The sequence below is a fragment of the Battus philenor genome, unplaced genomic scaffold (genome assembly GCF_028537555.1).
Source record: "Battus philenor isolate CCGP_79_NKW_IND1 unplaced genomic scaffold, ilBatPhil1.0.hap1 SCAF_25, whole genome shotgun sequence".
Lineage (NCBI taxonomy): Eukaryota > Metazoa > Arthropoda > Insecta > Lepidoptera > Papilionidae > Battus > Battus philenor.
The window spans coordinates 10,295,666-10,317,199 of NW_027181688.1; the positions used below are offsets into that span (position 1 = coordinate 10,295,666).

Here is a 21,534-nt window from a genome sequence, read left to right on the forward strand (position 1 = left end):
CTTTAGTAATAACAAATAACGTAATGATAATATAGCAAAGAAGGGCATTTTAAGAAGAGCATTTCAGCAAACTAAGTATTGAATACAATCTGTCTATAGACTTGGTACGCACTCTCGCACTCACATAAAAAAAATTAGTTTAACATATTTCAGAATGATCACTTTATGGTTGGGGGATTGGAATTTGGTGTAAAGCTTTAAAGCTCTTCTATGATTAATGAGTCCTTTTGTAGGATTTTACATGTATAACCGATCATTTTAGATTACTAGATTATATGGAACCAAAAAGGTTCTAACAACCGCGATACTGTCATATGCAACGTAACCACAGTCCGTTTGCGATAAGAATGTTTGGCTTTAATTGAGCACTTTCAAATGTATCAGCAAACTCTGAACGATTTGATTACACCCTGTAAGGCGTGGGTACTCTTTAGCAGAGGCCGATGGCTTTAGTAGAGGTCGTCTTTCATCTTACGTGATTAAGATGAGGATCCTTAGCGCTAACGGCCTACAGTTAACAAATATTAAAGCAAGTCGTCAGTAAATCAGAGCGTAAAGTAGTAAATAATTATAGGTAATCTTCGATGTCATCAAACGTAATACGATGTTGTTGATTCGAAATATAAAACGCGGAAATTTCGCATCGAACCGATCGCGCGGGCCCTTCAATAGCGGCTAACGATGCGGAAGTCTTTGAGTTCAGGGAACCAGCGGCGGCCGCCATTAGCCTCTGATGAATTCCACTCAAGATATTCTCTCTCCATTCGGAGGTTGTAAGTAAAAAGTAAAAGGTTAATTATTTTTCATTATAAAAAAATGTAGTTAATTTCGAGCTGTTTTAACTTAATCAAAAATGTCAATATGTGTACTAATTTGTTACTTGTACGGAGTGATTGGTTATAAGAGCTTTTAATAGGTGAATGTATAGCTCATTTGTGTGCTAAAAGTTTAGTTAATCATTTATTTTTTCGATTGGTACGCGACAGGCCAATGACTTCTTTAAGAGAGGTACAAATAATACAGGCAGGGATAGACACTAAATGATAATTAATTTCAATTTTCAGAAATCTGAAATTCAAAATGATTTTTCTTACTATATCATCATTATGTTATTCATTATTTCTAAAACCTTTGCTTTTTGAATTGATTTTACTGTACATTAATTGACAGGGAATAAGCTATACATTGGGCTTTTAACAACTTTTACATCAATAACGAATCGGTCTATACATATAAATTTAGTTATAAGTATTATGTCTAGTTATACTCTCAAGGATTTCGTGCAATAGTCCTATTTCTGTATATTATAAAAAGTTAAGTTAATAAAAGTATTTCAATTTGTTCTTAAAATTAAGTAAAATTCAATTTTATCAAATCGAAGGATCGTTCCCGGCTATTCTATTCACCAATTGGCACCAGAATCAAATTTCCCTGCGCTCTTCGCACACTTTAGTGCGGTTGCGTTTGATGCTCTACGAAGAATTGGACGATAAAATTATCACGATTTCCAGTCCAATGTTATCTTACAGCGTCGATATAATAATAGTGATAAAGAAAAAATGAAGAGACAACAGTTCTTTTGTCATAGTCACAACATAGACAAATATATGTCACAGGTAGTGACTAAATAATACAAAAGTGGCAGCTTACTGCTGTGCGTGGTAAGTGACTGAGCATAATGTGCAAAGAAACCTTAAAATTACATCTACGCTGAACTTCAGTGACCACTTGACAACGATTCTACATACCCTGAGACTAGCAATGAAATTAGGGCAATGTATTGACAACAAGTAATATAGAATGTAAATATGCTTAGCATACAGGGTGAGTGGTTATAGGTGTCTGCTGAAGATTTAGGCCTCTCAAGAGTCAATTTTGTCAGTCACATCATTTCAGTTCTGGAGTGGGCTTCTAAAGCAGCATAATTTGTTTTTGTTATTTAAATATCTCTGATGACACAAATATAACCAGAGACTACACAATTAAGGTGAACAAGCTCTACGAAAAAAAAAGTTTAAGTAGAGGGAAGAGTCCAGTCGGTGAAGATAAACTACGATGTATTTTCAGCCTACCGCGTGCTTCGCAGTATCGAGGTGGACGCGGTCTCGGCCCAGCTCTTCACGGGGCACGGGGGGTTCTTTGAGTACCTCCACAGGTTCAAGCTCAAGGAGGACCCCTCGTGCTTCTGTGAACCGGGCGTGGACCAGACCGTGATCCACCTTGTGGCCCGGTGTCCCGCATTCGGGGGACTCCGGCACGGCTTCGAGTGACGGTCAGGCGTTGAAATCAGGGAGGAGACAATAGCCTCCCTGATAGGCGTAAAAGAAACTAGGAAAGAATTCCTCGCTTGTTGCAAGAAAATAGTTAAAAACGTTATATAAAAAAATAAAAATCCAAATATACAATAAGAAATGTGATAAAATGTGATAAAATAAATAGGAAAGAATGATAGATGAACAGAGCAAAAGGGTAAGAAAGTAGAAATGTAGCATGAAAGATAGATAATAGACCGAAAGAGAAAGTAAAATATGAAAGAAGAGAGAGAAAATAAAAAATCATGTGAAAATGATCATGTGAAAAATTAAATTGCAAATAAAGTCCCTGTCCCACCATAAATAGGGGTACGAGAGGCTGCCAATAGCGGGGGTCATAAAAAAATAAAATAAAAAAAACTACGATGTATTGCCAGGAGGCCTGTCTAAACCTGCTACGGGTGTTGTCAGTCCCGAACAACCTACCCGGCCTCTATCGCTACAACGCGATGTACTCAGCATCTACAAGCTGTATCCGTGGAACGCAGACAAAAAAACAATTTTATGGAAATTTTCCAAAGTTTACTTAATTTTAAAGTATTCTATACAAATACTTTTGTGTCGTTTTATACTCAAATATGAAATATCCACCGTATCGCGCGTAGCAATTAAGATTTGATGCGGATATGATTTGTAAAAAATATATTCTTATTTTCAGATCTTACTTAACGTTTTCTAAATGGATATAAAAAAACTACAATCGAGATTAAATTTGGAACATCGCCAGCAGTGATAGCTGAACTGGACTGGAACTAGATCGGACTGAAATCATAATTGGAACCGAAATTTAGAGAAACGGAATTGCCCTGGAACATTCCATGATAGGAATGCTAATGCCGAAGATGTTAGGTCACCTGCTATTTTATATTTAGCTTTGGCACCGTTGTGTGAACCTAATGGTGACTTTAAATAGCACTAAACGATGAAAATAAAAAAAAATATTTAAACATAAACAATGCACGAACAAACTTATAACAAATATTGAATAGTTCAATGACACAAGAAATTTTTAAACACTAATGTATCATCGTTAAAAAATACAGTCTTTGTTTGCAAGAATTGAGTGAATTTTATACGATTGTGAGTTTTAACAGAGCGTGGACCTTCTGAGAGTCGAGAAAACGTAGTACTTAGCTGTGTGTGCAAGTGGGTACCCTTCGTCTTACTAAAATTATACTGGATGCAACGATGCTTAGATTGCAAAAAGAGACTATTTTGAAGAACAATATATTATATGTAAGTTAGATAATGAGTATATTTTTTGGTGTTTTATATGCTTTCTTTGTTACCATTAGTTATGTGATATAAATTCGTACATATACGTTAATATTTGAATTTTATGTGAAAGACCAATTACTGGTTAAAATTTCTTTCGTATATAAGATTTCAGTGTTATCACAGAAACGCTAGCATTTATGTCACGACGTTCTCTGTTTACGAGTAGAAAATCACAAACAGAAAACCTTTTGTGACATTGCAAAGAAGTCGGAATAAATTTTAATACAATGCTCGTGAATATACCTACATATTTGCTAAGAGAACCGACTATCTATATTTTTTTTTATTTATTTAAAAGGTCCACCTTTAATGTTATAATTATTAGTACATAATGTTAATTACGAATTCCCGACAAATATTACTGTACATTTGTCCTAGAGAGAACATGATATCTTTAATTAAGACAATTTTGAAACTATAACTAACTATAACATTTTCTTATGATAACTGTTTGGTGGCAGATTTTTACTTACACTTTATTTACACCATGAGTATTAGCAAAAGTTATTTAGTAGATTTTAATAAAGTTATTAAGTACTTAGTATACAATTAAAGTATTATAAAGCATAAAGCGAAGAAGCGAAAGCTGGAATTTATATGATATATAATTCAAAAGCTATCTAAAGTTATTGACGTAGCAGCTCCCAAAATCTGATACACCTATGGCATATCAAGGAGAAAAGTCTTGGAGCAAAAACCGCATGTGAGACATGAACGTACACGTCGCTGATACCTCTGTGGCCGAAAAATTGTGAACAATGACTTGAAGTGATTGAATCAAGAAAGAAGAAAACCTCATAGATTTTCATAAAGATATACATTAAACTTACATTGGGTGTTTGTTATAAGCGAACTTATCTTAATTTATACATTTTATCTTATCTTATTTTATATGTTTAAATGCCAAATTGTTTTTTTAGTTTTATAATCTTCATTTGTAAATTTTACTTAAACTTTAAAACTATAAATAAATCTAGAAACTGACCTCTATCGCCTCTGATCTCAACGTTTCCCCGGAACCACACAATCCTGGCTGCGGGCTTGGCGTTCTTGACTTGACACTCCAGCGTCACATCTTCTCCTTCTTTCACTTCGAGTTTTGAGTTCGGTGGATGATTTACAATTTCTACTGCATTCGGCGGTGCTGTGAACAAAATAAATAAATAAGTTTTCTTTCATTCTAGATAGATTTTGAGATCTGCTGGTGATCTATAAATTTTAAAACGACTTGTTTAAAAAAATTACATCACATGTAAATAAATGACATGTAATATTTATTCTTATACGTTTAAATTATGTACTTATGTAATAAAATGTTTTGTGTAAATGTATAAAAATATTTATTAATAAATAATGTTCGGTGCACCCAACCCACCGACTTTTGCTGGAGTGTGTATCACTCAAATTTTTTTGCAACCGACGTACACTAAAATGCTTAATTTTAATGTACGTCTTTTATCCTAATAAACGAAAACTAATAATTATTTTATTTTCTTGACGCCTTAAGAGAGTTTATAGTTTCTACAATTTCGAACGAGAGAGTGAGTCTAGACAAGATTTGTCTGACAGGATTATTTTAACAAAGACTCTATAATTGATTATACTCAAATTCAAAATGTGTTTAAAACTTTACTGCATAATTTTATATTAATAAACTTATTTGAGACAGATATCTGCCAGAAGGCTTACTATGTTAAAAATAATTTTATAAAGTAGAAAAATTATTAATTTAATATTTCCTTCTTTTTTGACTTTGTGTTGTTACTGCCACTGTCACATTACAATAGGAAATAATAATGACTGTTTCATATTTTAGGCTAATTACTTTACTTATTGATTAAACATGAAAAAAAAATAAATCAACTTTAAAATCGATAAATACTAACCGATTTCACTCTTAAACGACATTACACTTTTTATTAGTTCATGCGACACTTTTTATTAGTGCATGCAACTCACGAACTTTTTGGAATTACTACGCAATGTTTAAATTTTTTTCCCTTATGAACCTCCTACAGAGTATTGAGAAAATTATTAATAAGATCGGTAAAGACAATCTTAAGTTTTGGCCTGATCTAAGGAAATAAAAATTTATTTTATATGTGTGAATTATTTTCTCAAGAACTGTAATTGTTACTACACATTGGTTTACATATATTTATTTATTTATTTCATTTATGATTGCACACATAATATATATAAATGGCTTGAGGGACTATATCCGCTGAATGACCCGATGAAGACAGCAATGGGAAGTGGTCTCAGTTCGTAGACGTGTCTTGCCTACTGCCCCGTCAATTTGCCAAGTCGCTGTGCTATATAGGTTAGTTTCGTTAATAACGGATTTCCTCATTTCTGATCCGATCCCGTAGAAAAATCTCGAGCATAGCATTTTTCATTGCCCATTAAACGAATTTCTAGTGAGGTTCAAATTATCTACGTATACAACAAATACGTCTATGTGCATTATAAAAGGTAAATAATTATCTCTCCTTTGCCGAAAACTGGAAAGTGATTATGGAGATTAAATAAAAATATTTTAACGAACTTCCTATTTCAAATAAAACATCATTATTCACGGCATTAATACAAAGCTTAGACCGGCGTTCCATTGCTTATAAAAAGTATTTAATTTATGGCTCTCCGATTAATAACGCTTACCTGGCAACCCCAGTAACATCAAAAGTCCCGAATTATGATTCATCATTATTTGAATTTGGAAAGTGGCGAAAATTCAATTCTATTTTCCAACCTTTTTGTTTAATTAGCTACTGGATCGAACGATAGCGTTTTTGAGGCTCACCGACGTTTTAATTTACTGATTGATCTATAATTTTAAAAGGTTATTCAATCTATTTCGAATTTAAATACTTCAACCAATATTTACCAGAATATATATTATGTTAATGTATTGTATTGTATTGATAGGAGATACCTATTTTTGTACGTAAATAAATTTAGGCTTTCATGGCAACTTTTTCAGTTGCATTCTTTTTATGACGCATTCAAGTGGTCGCTGTAATTCAGTGCATGTGGATATTAAAAATAATAAAAAAAAATAACAAAAATGCTCGGTTGAACTAAGCCAGTTAAAAAAATTATACTCTTTTTCCCCTTCTTTACTTTGGTGCTTGAACATGACTTTATTAATTTCATTATTTGTTCAAAAGTTTCCTCATGCCGCTTTACTATAGATAAAAAACAATCGTCACGGCTGCTTGCTTTTGCACTTTCGATATATAAAGGGCAATATCTGTCATTGAGTATTTTTCGAATCAATCTAAAAATCATATTTTTCACACTGCCAATTGCCATCACCCGTTACTGTGTGAGAAAGTCATCAACTTGTTTTGTTTACGCATTAGAAAATAGAGCTAAAAATTTAAATCAAAAAACACAATGTCTTTTAAATTGCTTTTTGTATTTATTAAGGTCCGAATTAAATATTACATGCCGTACCTAAACATGACAACACCCGTCGGATCAGCCTAGTTAACTAACGTTGTGTAAATTATATTAAATTTTTTAATAAATGTAAACAATGACTCATTGAAATATTTTCTTTCGCCAAGATCACCATTTTAATTCCACCCCCATGGAAGGAAGGCGCTCATTAAAAAAATACATTTTTCAAGGTAGTAAGGTAGTACGGCTCTTTTAGGTAAAAAACTTGTCATGAATATTTTTTTAGCATATTAAAAACTACTACAAAAGGCAGTCCGTCTCACTCAAAAGTACGGGGACAGCTGGTAATGTATAAAAATGTACGAAACGCGCACACACATCGCGTATCGAACTCGCAACTCGAGTATAAATCACAATAACAACTCATTGCTCTGAGCATACTGCACTTGTACAGTTTCTCTTTCATCACAGCGCTCGGGTATGGTCGTTCTGTGATAGCATCTATTGAAAAATTCTCTAGACATATTGGAAGCCCAGTACACAATATCTGCAACCTATTTCCTAAGTTATTGATGTCGCCGTTTCAATGTCACGCGAATGCACCGCCCCAGTTTTATATCTCTGCTTATGACAGTTTCGCACAATGGTGGAGCGCCGTGATATATTCAAATAGTTCAGCGGAGAGCTGAATGGGCCAACCGGAGTGGCGTTTTAAATATTGACTATTTATTATAAAATGTTTCTTTTTTTTACGTTGAGGTTATATATAGCGAAATATTTAGAATGTATCTCAAAATTTCACAAAAATATTACACTTCTTTACCAGTATAGGGAAAGAAAACCGAGCCATAGAGGGAGCTATGTTTGAGATTTCTTTACGAGATTGAATTGGTGATATGGGGGCCAAAGACGAGTTTTTTCTCATGCATCTTTCCTAGGTCATTAGAAATAGAAAGTCCAATTAGTGGCGTCGCTGTTCAGTCGGTCTTTTCTACCACCAACTTTCCCTACAACCATTAGATTGTCGAAGTTATCGAGTTGCCTGCGGGATATGTGCGCAATGTAACTTCATACTCGTTGGTAGCATATTGTGCAGAGTTTAGTCTTGATCTTGTTCTAGCATGACCTTCTTGCTTTTCATGGAATGCGTAACATTTTCCTTTATCACTTCATTTCAAAGACCTCAATCGTTTTCATGTGATGATAATTACAATAATAGAAAAAATCTTCAATTTATTTTAGTTGCTTTTACGTAGTTTATAATGAGAATCCATTACAATTCGCTCGAGACGTTTTTTACTGTAATTGAATAATCGATCAAAGGACACAAAGGCAGTTAGGTTTCATAAAATATTCCCCAACGCCCTCTATTGTCGTCATTAGATAATTCAGGTTGCTCTATTATTCTCTCACAAAGACGTTTATATTGTTCTATTGTTTACCCCTTGGTGACTATTTGCTATCGTCTACGTGCTTTCACGGGTTTATTCGGCCGTTTCTTCCTAGCGTTTGGTTTTCAAAGGAAAAGGCTTGCTGTGCAGGGAAAACACAGCGCGTCTGGTATGTCGGAACCAAAATCTGTGGATAACAAGTGCCGGCCAGTTGATTTAGTTCACTTTGAAAATGAATTGAGAGGTCTTAAGCTACAAGCGTTAGCGAGTTTTATACTTTTGTACTTCGAACCCGTTACATTATAAAAGTATTCTCAAAGCGTATTTTTAGCGAGTTTAAAAACTCTCGTATCTTTATCATTACCATTTCAATCGTAGCTCCCACTAATGGACGTCCGCTGCTGAACATTAGCCTTCTCTATGGATTTCCAATAAAATCTGTCGGAAGTGGCCTTTATTATATATATTAATAATAAATTGGCTTTGTAGCGAAAACGGATGATAGATGATGATTGCAGGTGTTCAAGAAAACTTTAAGTATACATACAACTCTGTTAAAATAACATAACAGTATTAAATTTTGTCTTGGTAAATTTATTTTAAAATAACTTAATGAAAACAAATACAGGGTGAACCTTAAAGGACGCTTCTACGTCTATTTCCAACCGTCCTATGTAAAGTTATTACCCTGAAATGTTACATCAATTCTTTTATTGGAATATAACAGGAACAGAGTAAATAATAATTAGTTTTAATATTATTAACAATTACCAAATTTTTAAAAGCTTTTTACTATATTATCATCACGTTATTTGGTATTTCTGAAACCATTATTAATTGGATAGGGTGTACCATACATTAATTGCCAGCAAATGAACTATACCTTCTTCTATTTAAACTAATTGTAACTAAGAGTTTTAAATAAGTTGTGTTTAGATTTTTTATTCATGGCAAAACTTAGTGACTACTTTGCTATTTTCATTATTCTCTATAAGATATGAAATATTTACAAGTTTCAGACAGTGTTAAATAAAATTTAATGTTGTCAAAATTATTACTTCGATTAAATAAAATGCAAGTTCGCTTACGCCCATCATTTGTGATCGACGTAACAGGATATTACTGTCCAACGACCGACGGTTACGCTCCCCTGGCGTCACACAAAGGTGGGAGCGGGGGCTTTGTCGCGGCCAGTGGTCAACAACGTTCGGTAGCTCGTTAGATTTTGTTTATTTTTCATCGCCTTTGTTATTCTCGTTGAAGAAATGAAACTGAATGCGAGTTGTTGATTGTATACGGCCGTTGTTTATGTTATTGTATACATTATTTGATGATAAAGTATTTAATTTTTTTAAAAAAAAATTTTCGCAATTATTTTTTAAATGACATATACTACGAGTATATTTTAATACTATTTCAAAACAAGACAAATACAAAAACACGTTCATGTGATATAAATTGTTAAACTTATTTAAAAACGACTTTGTTTTATAAAGACAGATTTAATTTAAGAAAAAACAATACATCAAAGCAAAATATTTTAACTCGTTAAACTAACTTTAGAAAGAGTGAAAAATATTGAAATGAAAATTGTCTTGACTTCAACCTTTGTTTTTTTTAATGATTTGTACGGTATATCTTCCGTACATCATGACAGATAACCTACGGGGTTCTAAAATTTAAACTTTATAAAAAGTAGCATTGGGGTATCTACTAATTTATTCACGACTGTCACCAATGTCGAAGAAACGCTCGTCTGTAGAGGCAGTGAGCGTGGCACATAGCTCGTGCAACCTACGGCCGTTAGGGTTCTTGAATCGCGTCATAGAAAATCGCGAAATTGAAAAAATAATTGTGATTACTTGATTCTGCCACAAAAAAGTCTTATATAGTCAACATCTGCTGCTTCCTGTCAATCGATTATCAAATGTTCCAGCAATGCGAAATTTTAGCCCCTGTACGAATACAAATGGGCTTTGTTACCGCGAATTGGGACATTGTGCCCGCTTATCGACCGCGCGAGGTCTCAAGGACCTCCGCGACTTAATCAAACGCTACGTAAAGATATCAAGGTATTACATAGACCTTAATAAGTCCGAGTCTGTTACGTGTCGCTTACAGTTAACGTAATTTTATTTTGTCTAACGCCTTCCGTGGGTTTTTAATATATATATATATATATATATCTTCGACTAAGACGTATATTCAGTAGTAGACGTCTAAAGTTATCTCCAATAGTAAACGTTTAAGGGCTGAAATATTGATGATGAAGCGATGAATAAACAGGCGAACATCATATACTGAGGGATTCATTAATGTTTCTCACCAGGAGCTGCTTGCTCAATATTGCTTGTACAAATTATAAATAATCTTAATTTCGTCATCTATTAAATTAAACTTCTAATTTTTTTCTGGGCATACACGAGCAACCACTACGATTAATTAATGGAAAACATATTTTTAATTTGAATTAAAACACAAAAACAAGTTTATGAAGATATTCGCTGACGTACATGGTAATTGGTTACAAGTGTAAGAGCTTCAGTGGGGTGAATCTGTAGCTGCTTTGCTAGTTTCAATCAATGGTTTAAGCAATAATAAAATAACAAAATAATATAATGTAGTAATAAAAAGCGTGTTACGTATTAAAATTGTTTACTATCAGTACCTGCAAACTTCGTAGTGTCAGAACTAATAGTAAAAGGTTGTCAAATATCTCCCTTCCGCCTTTTTGTCTTTTGAATTTCGCGGCTATGTACAAAGCACTACAGAGCTCGTATCTGGCAATACTATACATAATTTGAAAGGTCTTGACATAACCTACAAAACGACGCTATGCATGATTAGTTTGGATATTGCGTTCAACAATTATAGACGTGTAAACATGGAGTTCACTAACGCCGAAATTCGCGCTATTTTAAAGTTTTCCTTCGTTAAAGGCAAATCCGCTAGAGAAACGTTCCGTGAGATTAATGGTGTTTTGGGGGATGGTACTCTATCACTTCGAACCGCGGAGGAATGGTTTCGATGATTCAGAGCCGGCGAAAACGACACCATGGATAAGCCAGCCGGCGGAAGACCTGTGACGACAAATACCGATCAAATCATGGACTACATCGAGTTAGACCGGCATGTGGCATCTCGTGACATCGCCCAGGAGATGGGAGTTAGTCACCAAACCATTTTAAACCATCTGCAGAAGGCTGGATACAAAAAAAAGCTTGATGTTTGGGTGCCGCATGATTTGACGCAAAAAAACTCTCTGGACCGAATCAACGCCTGCGATATGCTGCTGAAACGGAACGAACTCGACCCATTCTTGAAGCGGATGGTGACTGGCGACGAAAAATGGATCACATACGACAATATCAAGCGAAAACGGTCGTGGTCGAAGGCCGGTGAATCGTCCCAAACAGTGGCCAAGCCGGGATTGACGGCCAGGAAGGATTTGCTGTGCGTTTGGTGGGATTGGAAGGGAATCATCCACTATGAGCTGCTCCCATATGGCCAGACGCTTAATTCTACCATCTACTGCGAACAACTGGACCGCTTGAAGCAGGCGATCGACCAGAAGCGTCCAGAATTGGCCAACAGGAAGGGTGTAGTGTTCCACCAGGACAACGCCAGACCACACACTTCGTTGATGACTCGTCAGAAGCTACGGGAGCTCGGATGGGAGGTTTTATCACATCCACCATATAGCCCGGACATAGCGCCAAGTGATTACCACCTGTTCCTGTCCATGGCGAACGCCCTTGGTGGTGTAAAGTTGAACTCAAAAGAGGTTTGTGAAAAGTGGCTGTCCGAGTTCTTCGCAAATAAGGAGGGGGGCTTCTACGAGGGAGGTATTATGAAGTTGCCGTCTAGATGGAAACAGATTATCGAACAAAACGGCGCATATTTGAACTAAATCCGATCACTGTAACACTTTTTATAAAGCATTGAATAAAGAGCAAAAAAGCGGAAGGGAGATATTTGACAACCTGTTATAGTCACATTCCTATAGAAATAATAAAACAACGTAACATATTTCAGAGTGATTTCTTTATTCGAGCGCTGGTAAATAGGTTGCGGACTCGATTTCTGGAATACAATCTTATATAATTCATATTTTGTGCATTAATTATATAGGATTGCCACTACTCACAAACAAGTTTCTCTATACTGGGATCGCCAACCCGCCTGTAAAGTATGGTGGTTATGGTATAGATATTTTTAATGGGAGACCTAAGAGATAGTAGAGTTATAAAAGTTTCAAATATTTTGCTGACAAATGAGCTATACGTCCATACCTTTAAATATTTAAACAATAAAAATAAAATATATACACTATTAATCAATATGAAGAAAAAACCATAGGAACTTTCAAAAACTTCCCCGAGTCCTCGGAATAACTTATTCCGCACAAATACCTCAAGAAAGTTCTCGAAAGAAATCGAGGAACTGTTAATGAAAGCGTGTGTACCCCGGCCTAAGTTTAGCCGGGTATTGTCTTAAAGTTTCGTATTAGAAGTTGAAAGTCTTGTTGGAGTGCGCCCACGAAGCGACTCCAACTTAATACGACTAAAGAGGCGAAACGATTCGAAAGTATTGTTCGAGACGCTCGCGTTTTGAACATATTTAGCGTCCACGTACGTGCAGTATTGTATTGGCGGAATTGCATCTTAGAGAACATTCTTTTAAGTTATATTTTTATTAAAAATTTTCATCTTTTTAAATGGCTAACTTTTTAACTACAATAAATATACTGATAATAGAAGTTTTTTTTATTTAAAATTTAAAAACCATACCAAATACGTAAACATAATCGTATCCCAAATACATTAATGTGAATCTTAAAACACAGTGCAAACGTTAGTGACTGATATATACGGCTGCCACAAGAAACCTACGTATTTTATCAGCCGCTTGCAAATCCAAATACCAAGGGTCCTGGACCTGAGCAGAAATAATCGTTTTATTGATAGACATAACTCATAATCCGTCATTCTGCGTTACGGCTGTAGTTCAATAGGACGATAACTTATGCATCGCGCGAATGCGGGTAACCTTTCTCCACAGGTGTATTTATTTATTTAGTTACACGAGCAATACACGTAACTTAAAAATACATTAAACGTTACCGTATAAATAATGATTCTGTTATGTATTCCTTTATAGGTGACACAAAATGAAAAATTAAGTATACACATGAATAAAAAAGTGATCGCATGTAAGAGGAAATATCTGGCTTACGAGTTTAGATACCTGAGGAATCCCTAATTTGAAAATGTTTGCAGGTGTATAAATAGCAATGTAACTTTAACAATACAAGCATTCTTTAATGAACAGTACCAGACTTTTTTCGTAGAATATTATTGTTGTGTTTACACTTTATTCTGAATATTATTGATCAAATCATCAAAACGAATTTAATTTGGTTATCTTTATAAGTCTTTCGGTAATTTCTATCTGCGAACGGCCATGACTGTTCGTCTCGATACCATAGAGGGCGCTGAAAAAGACGAGCGTGGGAACAGGGTATTAATTTTTTTCGGTAGAGGTCAACTAAGAATAGATTTTACGATTCCACTCACAAGGGGAGTGTAGCGGCTGTTGGTGTAAAAAAAAACATATTTTAAGACTATATCTCGTATAGTTATAAACCTGGCCACAGTATTATTTCGGGATGATAAAAAATTTCAAATTCAAATTCGGAATATCTTTATTCAAATAGGCATTAACAATCACTTTTAAATCGTCGTAATAACCTGCCAGTAACCGATTCCTCAACAGTCGCTTTTGGGAAATGAAATTTGATATTTATGTATACATTATTACATCAACCATCATCAATTGGTCTTACTCCGCCAAACACTGAGCTACATGGCGACACTTATCATGAGCACTAGGGACTTCAGAACCGACCTTGGCATGACCACGACTGCTCTGAAAAGAGTGCACGAATGAGAAAAAGATAAACAAACCAAGTTCCACACATTGATCTACCAAAAGCTCTTGAATGCTATAACATGATTTATTATATTATATACTTTTCACTGTAGGTATAAAACTAGAAATAGGTTGTTTTTTATGGAAGTTTATTATATATTCGTGCACTTTCATAAAGGGTTTGTTTACCTAAAATATATTTTACAAATTTACATCCATGAAAGGCAGTACAGGCCGAGCAAAGCGTACGGGGCACAACTTATGCATGTATGTACTCCGCACATTATGTAAACCAAATAATATTAAAAGATGTAGATAGTGGTTATTTTTGTAGCAAAATAGTTTACCGAAATTTCGGAAGATGTAAAGGACGTTTAATTTATGCATTTATAATTCACGGCTCGTAAATGATCTTTGTTAATTGGCCGGCGGTGTTGAGACGAATGAACTCAAAGTTAGCGAGTAGCAGACGCAACCCCTTTTTGACAGTGTGCTCCTATTCAAGGCACCCTCGCATTTCGCATTGACACTTGTGCAGGGCCTCAGACTGGTGTATCTGTCTAAAGGGTGACGTATAATGCAAGTGGTTATAGTACACTTGTTTGTATGTCGGTAAAGCGACGAAGTATTTTTCAAAAGGGATGCCTCTGATAAGCGGGTAGTCCTCGTGACAGTAGCGATTTAACGTCGACTATTTTTAGTTCAAGTCGATGTTCATTCATCACCATTCAATCGCATCCGGCGTCTGTCGGTAACTTTCATAAGGTCGTCTGTTTTTCTTGTGGGCAGAAGACCTTCGTTACTTATTTTATTAACACATGAGATGTGACGTGTTTTAATAAAATGCATTCAGTCTTCAATCAGAACACAATAGTGTTTACAAAGTATTTACTATTTGACATAGTAAATAAACTACACAGTGTATTCCTTATAACGGGTAACGTCTTAAAATGTTAACCGAAAATAGTGTATGCCTATAGCAACTTATTACCAAACAAACTGGTTGATAATATGTACAATCTTTGAAGTGGTGAATGCAAAATTGTCAGCAAAAAGCTTTTAACCTTTTACACCAACTTCGAATAACCCTGTACAAAGTGATCACTCTGAAACATGTTGCAGGACTTGTAATTTATTGTTCTGTTCGAATGCGATTGGCTGGTAACTTCTGGCAGTACAAAGTATTTAGGGAGAGATAGTAAACCTTAATTAATTTTAATATATACATACATGTACACATTAATAAAATATATATATATATATATATGTTCTAAATTAAAAACGTATATGTACATACTATGTCTAATATTTATATACTATATTATCAATATTTTGTTTTGTTGTTTTATGTTGTTATTAATATTTATGAAATCATTGATTTTAAGATGGGGCGTACTAGACATAAATTGAAAGCAAATAAACTTCACCTCTAAATACAATCACCCTGCATATATTTAAGCTAAAAGAATCTCTTAGAGTCAATTAAATTACGATAATAATGTGAAAAATGAAATTTCGAAAATGGAATTTTCAAAGGACGCCAGTTAAAAGGCGAAAGAGCATCGCAAAAAGGGAATAGAGAGTAGTAATGCAATTAGAAGAATGAATGCGAAGAGACTTCATTAAGGCACGTTTGAGAGCACTGTTCGCGACTGTACTTGGGTAGAATATCCATATATTACTTATCGATGTAATGTTACTAAAACAAAGAAGAAATACTAGTAATTTTTATACTTTGATAACTTTCTGGAATAACTAACAATGCCTATTTTCTTTCAAGTTTATTTTCGTCTACCAAGTTCATGTCAAATAGTCATGTACCATAACATTTGGTAAATATTCTGACTTAACATATCTTCCACTAATGTACATTAGTAAGCATAACCACTTTTAGTACATTGAATAGTTAATATTAAAAAGTATTTGATATATTGATGATTGATGCCGAATTTTAAATACCGCAGTAATATATTCGCTTAGCTTACTATGCATTGTTTCGGACAGTTGCCATTTATTTATTTATTTAGTTTTTTTTTGGCAAAGATTTTAAAGAAAAAAGAATAAAATTATCCAGAAATTTGCATAAGTTTTGTAATATATAACGACTTTTTAAATAATTTGGAGACAGTTCACTCAATTTATATAGTCGTCAGACCGCTGCACCAGTCAGTATTTATCCATCATAAAATTATTTCATTTATTGTTCAGGAATACATTGCATTATTTTTATGCGGGACCGCAGATTTTGTTATAAAACACTATTCTTCAACTCTGTAGTTATTTCTATGTTAGTACCTCTTGTAAGACTAGAAACGTGCGTTGCATTCTGATTCTAGCGACCTTGTTCTCTGTTTGAACGTAACATTTCTGTTAATTTTCTTTACGTTAATATTTAAACATATACGTCTCCATTCAATGCTTGGCCAGGGAAGAGTTTTAATAAAAGGTAAGAGAATGTAAAATTCTTATTAGATATACAATTAGACTTGTGTAGGCTAACAAATATGCAGTGTTGTTAAAAATCTGTACGAGTAAAAGTGAATCGTTAAAGTCAAGAATAGACTGATTAATTTAGCTATTTTTTGTCAAACACGAAGAAGGGTCTTACTGTTATGATGACGATGATGATGACGAATTTGATTTTATCATTCCGAAATCCCATAAGCATGTACATACATACCCATGATATTAAATGTGAATCGTTTTAACCGTTTTGATAACTGGTTATACTTCAATATTAAAAATATTCATCACAACAGAACAATTAAAAATAACGTATCTGTATATTTATTTGGCAATAATTATGTGATTTTTTTTATTTGCCTGGAGGACCGAGCCAATACATTAAGAGTACATAAACAAGTTAACGAATTCAAAACTACCTCCCAAACGCGACTGGTCGAAAAGAATTAGTAACAGCTGATCCGGGGCAATAAAACTACTAAGTATTAAATTCGGTTTCCTAACAATGTAACTTTTATCTCCCTCCTCTGGTTGGCACGTACGAACAGTTTCACAGGACTTAACGCCCTGGAACTTGAAGAAACCATCCTTTAATTAGCCTTATCTTTTCCCGACAGGCCTCGGGCCACAAGGGCGGCTTGAGAAAGTCAATAATTACCTTTCTTCCGCAGCATTCCACTTCCGGCGTGAGATAGTGGAAGCTTTCAATTGTAGTTTTGAGCTTTTATAAATATTTTAAAGCGAGTTCTCGGAAATTGCGAAGAGAATTTTTTAAATACAAAAAATAAAGTTTCTGTAAAAGCTTCTATAAAATTTTGTGAACGTTCAAAATATTATACATAATAAATATGATTGCATAAAATTTTTCTATGTATTTAAAAATATTATTACATTTAAGTGTTATTCGTCCGAAAATTAAAGCATCTCTTTGTTAAGAAAATTACGACTAATATCTAATTTTAATTCCTCTTTGGGTAACTAATATCTTATTTATTTGATGTCATTATTTCGAAGTAGGTTCGTTCACCCACAAGGTGGACAAACGTTAACGGTCATCGGAAAAAACCGATCTTACTAGAAATCTATGAAGGAGGTCACTGACCAGCAGTGGAAATAATGGCGATGATGATATTAACCAATGAAAAATATTTGAACAAAAAAATTATTTTCCATCATGTCTTTGTTCGAACGTTGTTACGTCTTACACTCGAGCGTATATATTTAATCATTCCACGTGTGCTTGAATACAAATTGCCCCATCCAGCGAAACAAAACAGCGAAGTAAGAAGTTCCATGTAAATATACGCAGCGCTGCGGTTGCCTGTTTACCCTGAACATTACTACCTAAGGCTTAACACTCTGGTTTATAGGTTTTCCATGAAACCCTGCAATGTTAAGAGCGGTGGTAGATTATTGTTTCTTCCTGAAAGTACTTTTGTAGACCATCAAACAGAAATTATATCTGGTTTATTTATTTAAGCCAATCAGACACTAGTTGTGAATTATTTATTCCTCTCAACAGTTTCTTTACTACTGAAAGTCGTGTCGGTATTGAACTTCCTTGACGAAATCGACGATGAGCTATTTTCATGTTCCATCTATTCCTTGATTTCTTCGGGGCAGTAGCAATAGGGAGTTTAGTTATTGACTTGATTATTTCTACGAGTTAGTGTACCTCCACGTGGTCGCTTACCGTCTAGTTTCCCTGCCATCAGTAGTTTGTGGAAGTCATTTGGTTGTCAGCGGGCGTTGTGTGTGGTGAAAATAAGTTACGAGCCTTTGACTAGTCGAGCGTTAAGATATTGTGGAAAGCCTAGACATGAACTTGAGTTTGTCAAGAAAACACTCTTAACATTAATGGTTCGCTCGCAATGTTTTTGAATTCGAGAAAACCAGAATACAGTATAAAAAAACTTTTGCTACCTAATTACCCCAATTTCAACACGCAAGTGCTGCATGAGGTTTTGGAGTGCAGACAGCGAACCGGCAAGCGCAGGATAGATCGTTTACTCACAAGATGGTCAAACTACCTTGTCATGGTCGGAAAGCGTTTAACGCGGCTGTTTCCAAGCCGTTATATTAAAAATTTATTGTTGATGTCTATATTCAGCTTCGGACGACCTATTCTTCAAATGTTATTCTTCTTTCTGTTTAAATGTTGATAATTATAACGAACAATCCGTAGTTACCTACCCAATAGTATCCTTTAATAATTAAAACACAAAAAACCTTTGGTTTTTCTTTATAAAAAAAACTGGTAAACAATGAAATAAAAAGACAATAGAGAGTAGCGAAGCTACAAAGTTGGAGTGCATTAACTCGGAGGACAATCCCGCCATTATTGCCAAGTTCTCAAATTGGACCAATATGTCGTAAAGCGGATTGTTTTGTACGCGTAGCTCATAAACGTTTAACAGTCTGCCTGGAGTTGTTTTCGACATATTTCCGGTCTTATTCCTTCCATATGCGATAGTTTTTCCGGTTGGGGGAGACCACTTTTTTAGGTGCGGGGAAATTCTGACAGATATTTAATGTGTTTGGTTCTTTGACATCCTCGTGGAAATCGTCAATGTTTTATTACTTTGTTCTTTCTCCATAAGCACTTCGTTACTAACAGAACATGTAAATATTAGTTAAAGAACAACTGATCTCGACCCATAAGCAGTTTTCTTTCAGTATATTTACTCATCAAGTTGTATTTATATAAAATTACTAATTATCATGTATTTGTATTATTAACGGTTGTACTGACTATAATCTGTGATACAGCCTTTAACAACTTTTTCTTTGAGCAGCAAAGTATATTAAAATGATGTATTAAAATGTATTTAGGTTATACACAAACAACAAATAAAACAAAATTAAGGATGTTAAATTTTTACGTCACAACAAAACGAAATTGATTTATCAATTGTTAGTGTTTTTATGTGGAATATCCAATAGATTTCGAAATATTTATTTCGTAATTGATTTTCAAGACGATTGGATGATATGTTGGATATGACTCTTGACATTTTAATAATATTGTAATAATTTGTATTAAACACATTTCATTGCTTTTTGTTCGTAAAGTCCAAATATAGTATCTAATTAGAACTTTTTCATTAATAATTATCAATTGACTACAGTTTACTATCGTAATAAAAAGATTCATTTTGGTCATTTAGGAGCTAAAAAATTACTATCATTTTTAAGGTTTTCCGTTTCCATGCACGATGCCAAACTTCTAGAAAAATCTTCCAAGATCTATCATTAACTTGCGACATAATTTTCCGCGAAGTCGATTTATTACAGATGGCCTCCAAATCAATATTTCCTCAGTCGATCGTCAATCGTCGATCCGACAGACATGCTCAGTCAGTCCCTTCTTGCTATTAAATAATCGTTCAACGAGCCGTGGAGAGGGCTGTGCTCGGGATTTCTCTATGTGGCACAATTAGGAACAAGGATATCCGTAGACGAACCAAAGTAAGATAAACTTAGCCCCACAGATTAGCGAATTGAAGTGGCATTGCTGACCAATGCTTCATGTCTTAGTCTTAATGTTCTAGAGTGCAGACCACTTCGAAGGGCGCAGCGCAAGAGATCCACTAGCAAGAGGACCATGTTTAAGTCGTCGAAAGAAACTGAATGCAAAAACTGACCAAACAATACTAATGGAAATCTACAAGGTAGGCCATGTTCAACAGTCAACCATACAAGAAAAAGTTTATGACAAAAAATTACATACATTTCTCTCTTTATGCAAATGTTTTTATTCGTATAAATATATATCCGTCGCTCATGCCACAAAAGCGATAAATAAAAACGATCATCGTAATATCGAAACGTTCGGTATTTATGAATTTAATAAGCCCGGAATGAAACCATAAAAATATTTATAATTATTGAAAATGTAAATACACGAAACGGATCGGAAGTTAGCGTGAATTAATTTGAGCAATGGAAAGCTTCGGCGCCGATACCATGTTATGGGTAACAGATTTAAAATGCGCGCTATTATTTGTAATTGCGCATTTATAACTTTATAAAATCAATATCGTATCCATTGCAAAAATGGTTTATATATCCTTCTTTAGGGGGATATAATTTAATGTAAACCTCTCTCTCGAGTTAGCAAGCTTATCGTCTACATAATTTATCGTGTTTTGATATTTCGTATGGATGTCTTTATGTGTACAATAAGGAACAAAGAAACAAGAACTCTGTTGTATTATTTTGTGATTCAAAGAGGTCATATCTATGCTATATAATGAATATAATATTATAAGATTTTATATATAACTTCTTCCACTTTCTAACTGCAGAATTTTCACTGCTGGACATTAGCCATCTTGATAGGTTTTTAATAGGACCGGTTGGAAGCAGCCTATAGCTAGCCTTTTCCTTAATCAGCCCACCTTATAAGTGAATGTTCTCTGCTGCGCTTGCGGGCCCGTGGCTTCCACTCCAACACGTTAAGCCGCAGCGGCATTTTGTTTGGCGTGCTATGTGTGCCTTTCCAATGGATTGTGGCAGGTACTTTCACGCGTTTACAGAGCTACCCATTCTCGTTTCAATCTCGAAAAGAAATCCTTTTCCTTACTATGGCCATTTGAGTGACTGTGAGTTTGTCAATGAGGTCTAGGGTTAGAGACCACGTTTCAGCCCAGGAACCCGTTATATATAGGGTTATACAAGCTAGGCGGTCTAATAGTAGATAAGATAATGAATAATTACAGGCAGCAAAGGGGTGAATTTGTAGCTCATTTCTC

At 34.6% G+C, this 21,534-nt stretch overlaps 1 protein-coding gene across 3 annotated transcripts in view; it reads right to left on the reverse strand.

The window, feature by feature from the left end:
- Positions 1–21,534, reverse strand: part of sns (sticks and stones) — a 332,324-nt gene that overhangs the window by 137,684 nt on the left and 173,106 nt on the right. For all 3 annotated transcript variants that reach the window (XM_068768331.1, XM_068768332.1, XM_068768330.1), the window contains exon 5: positions 4,576–4,734. In XM_068768331.1, the coding sequence (XP_068624432.1) occupies positions 4,576–4,734 (159 nt within the window). The remainder of the gene's footprint in view (positions 1–4,575; positions 4,735–21,534) is intronic.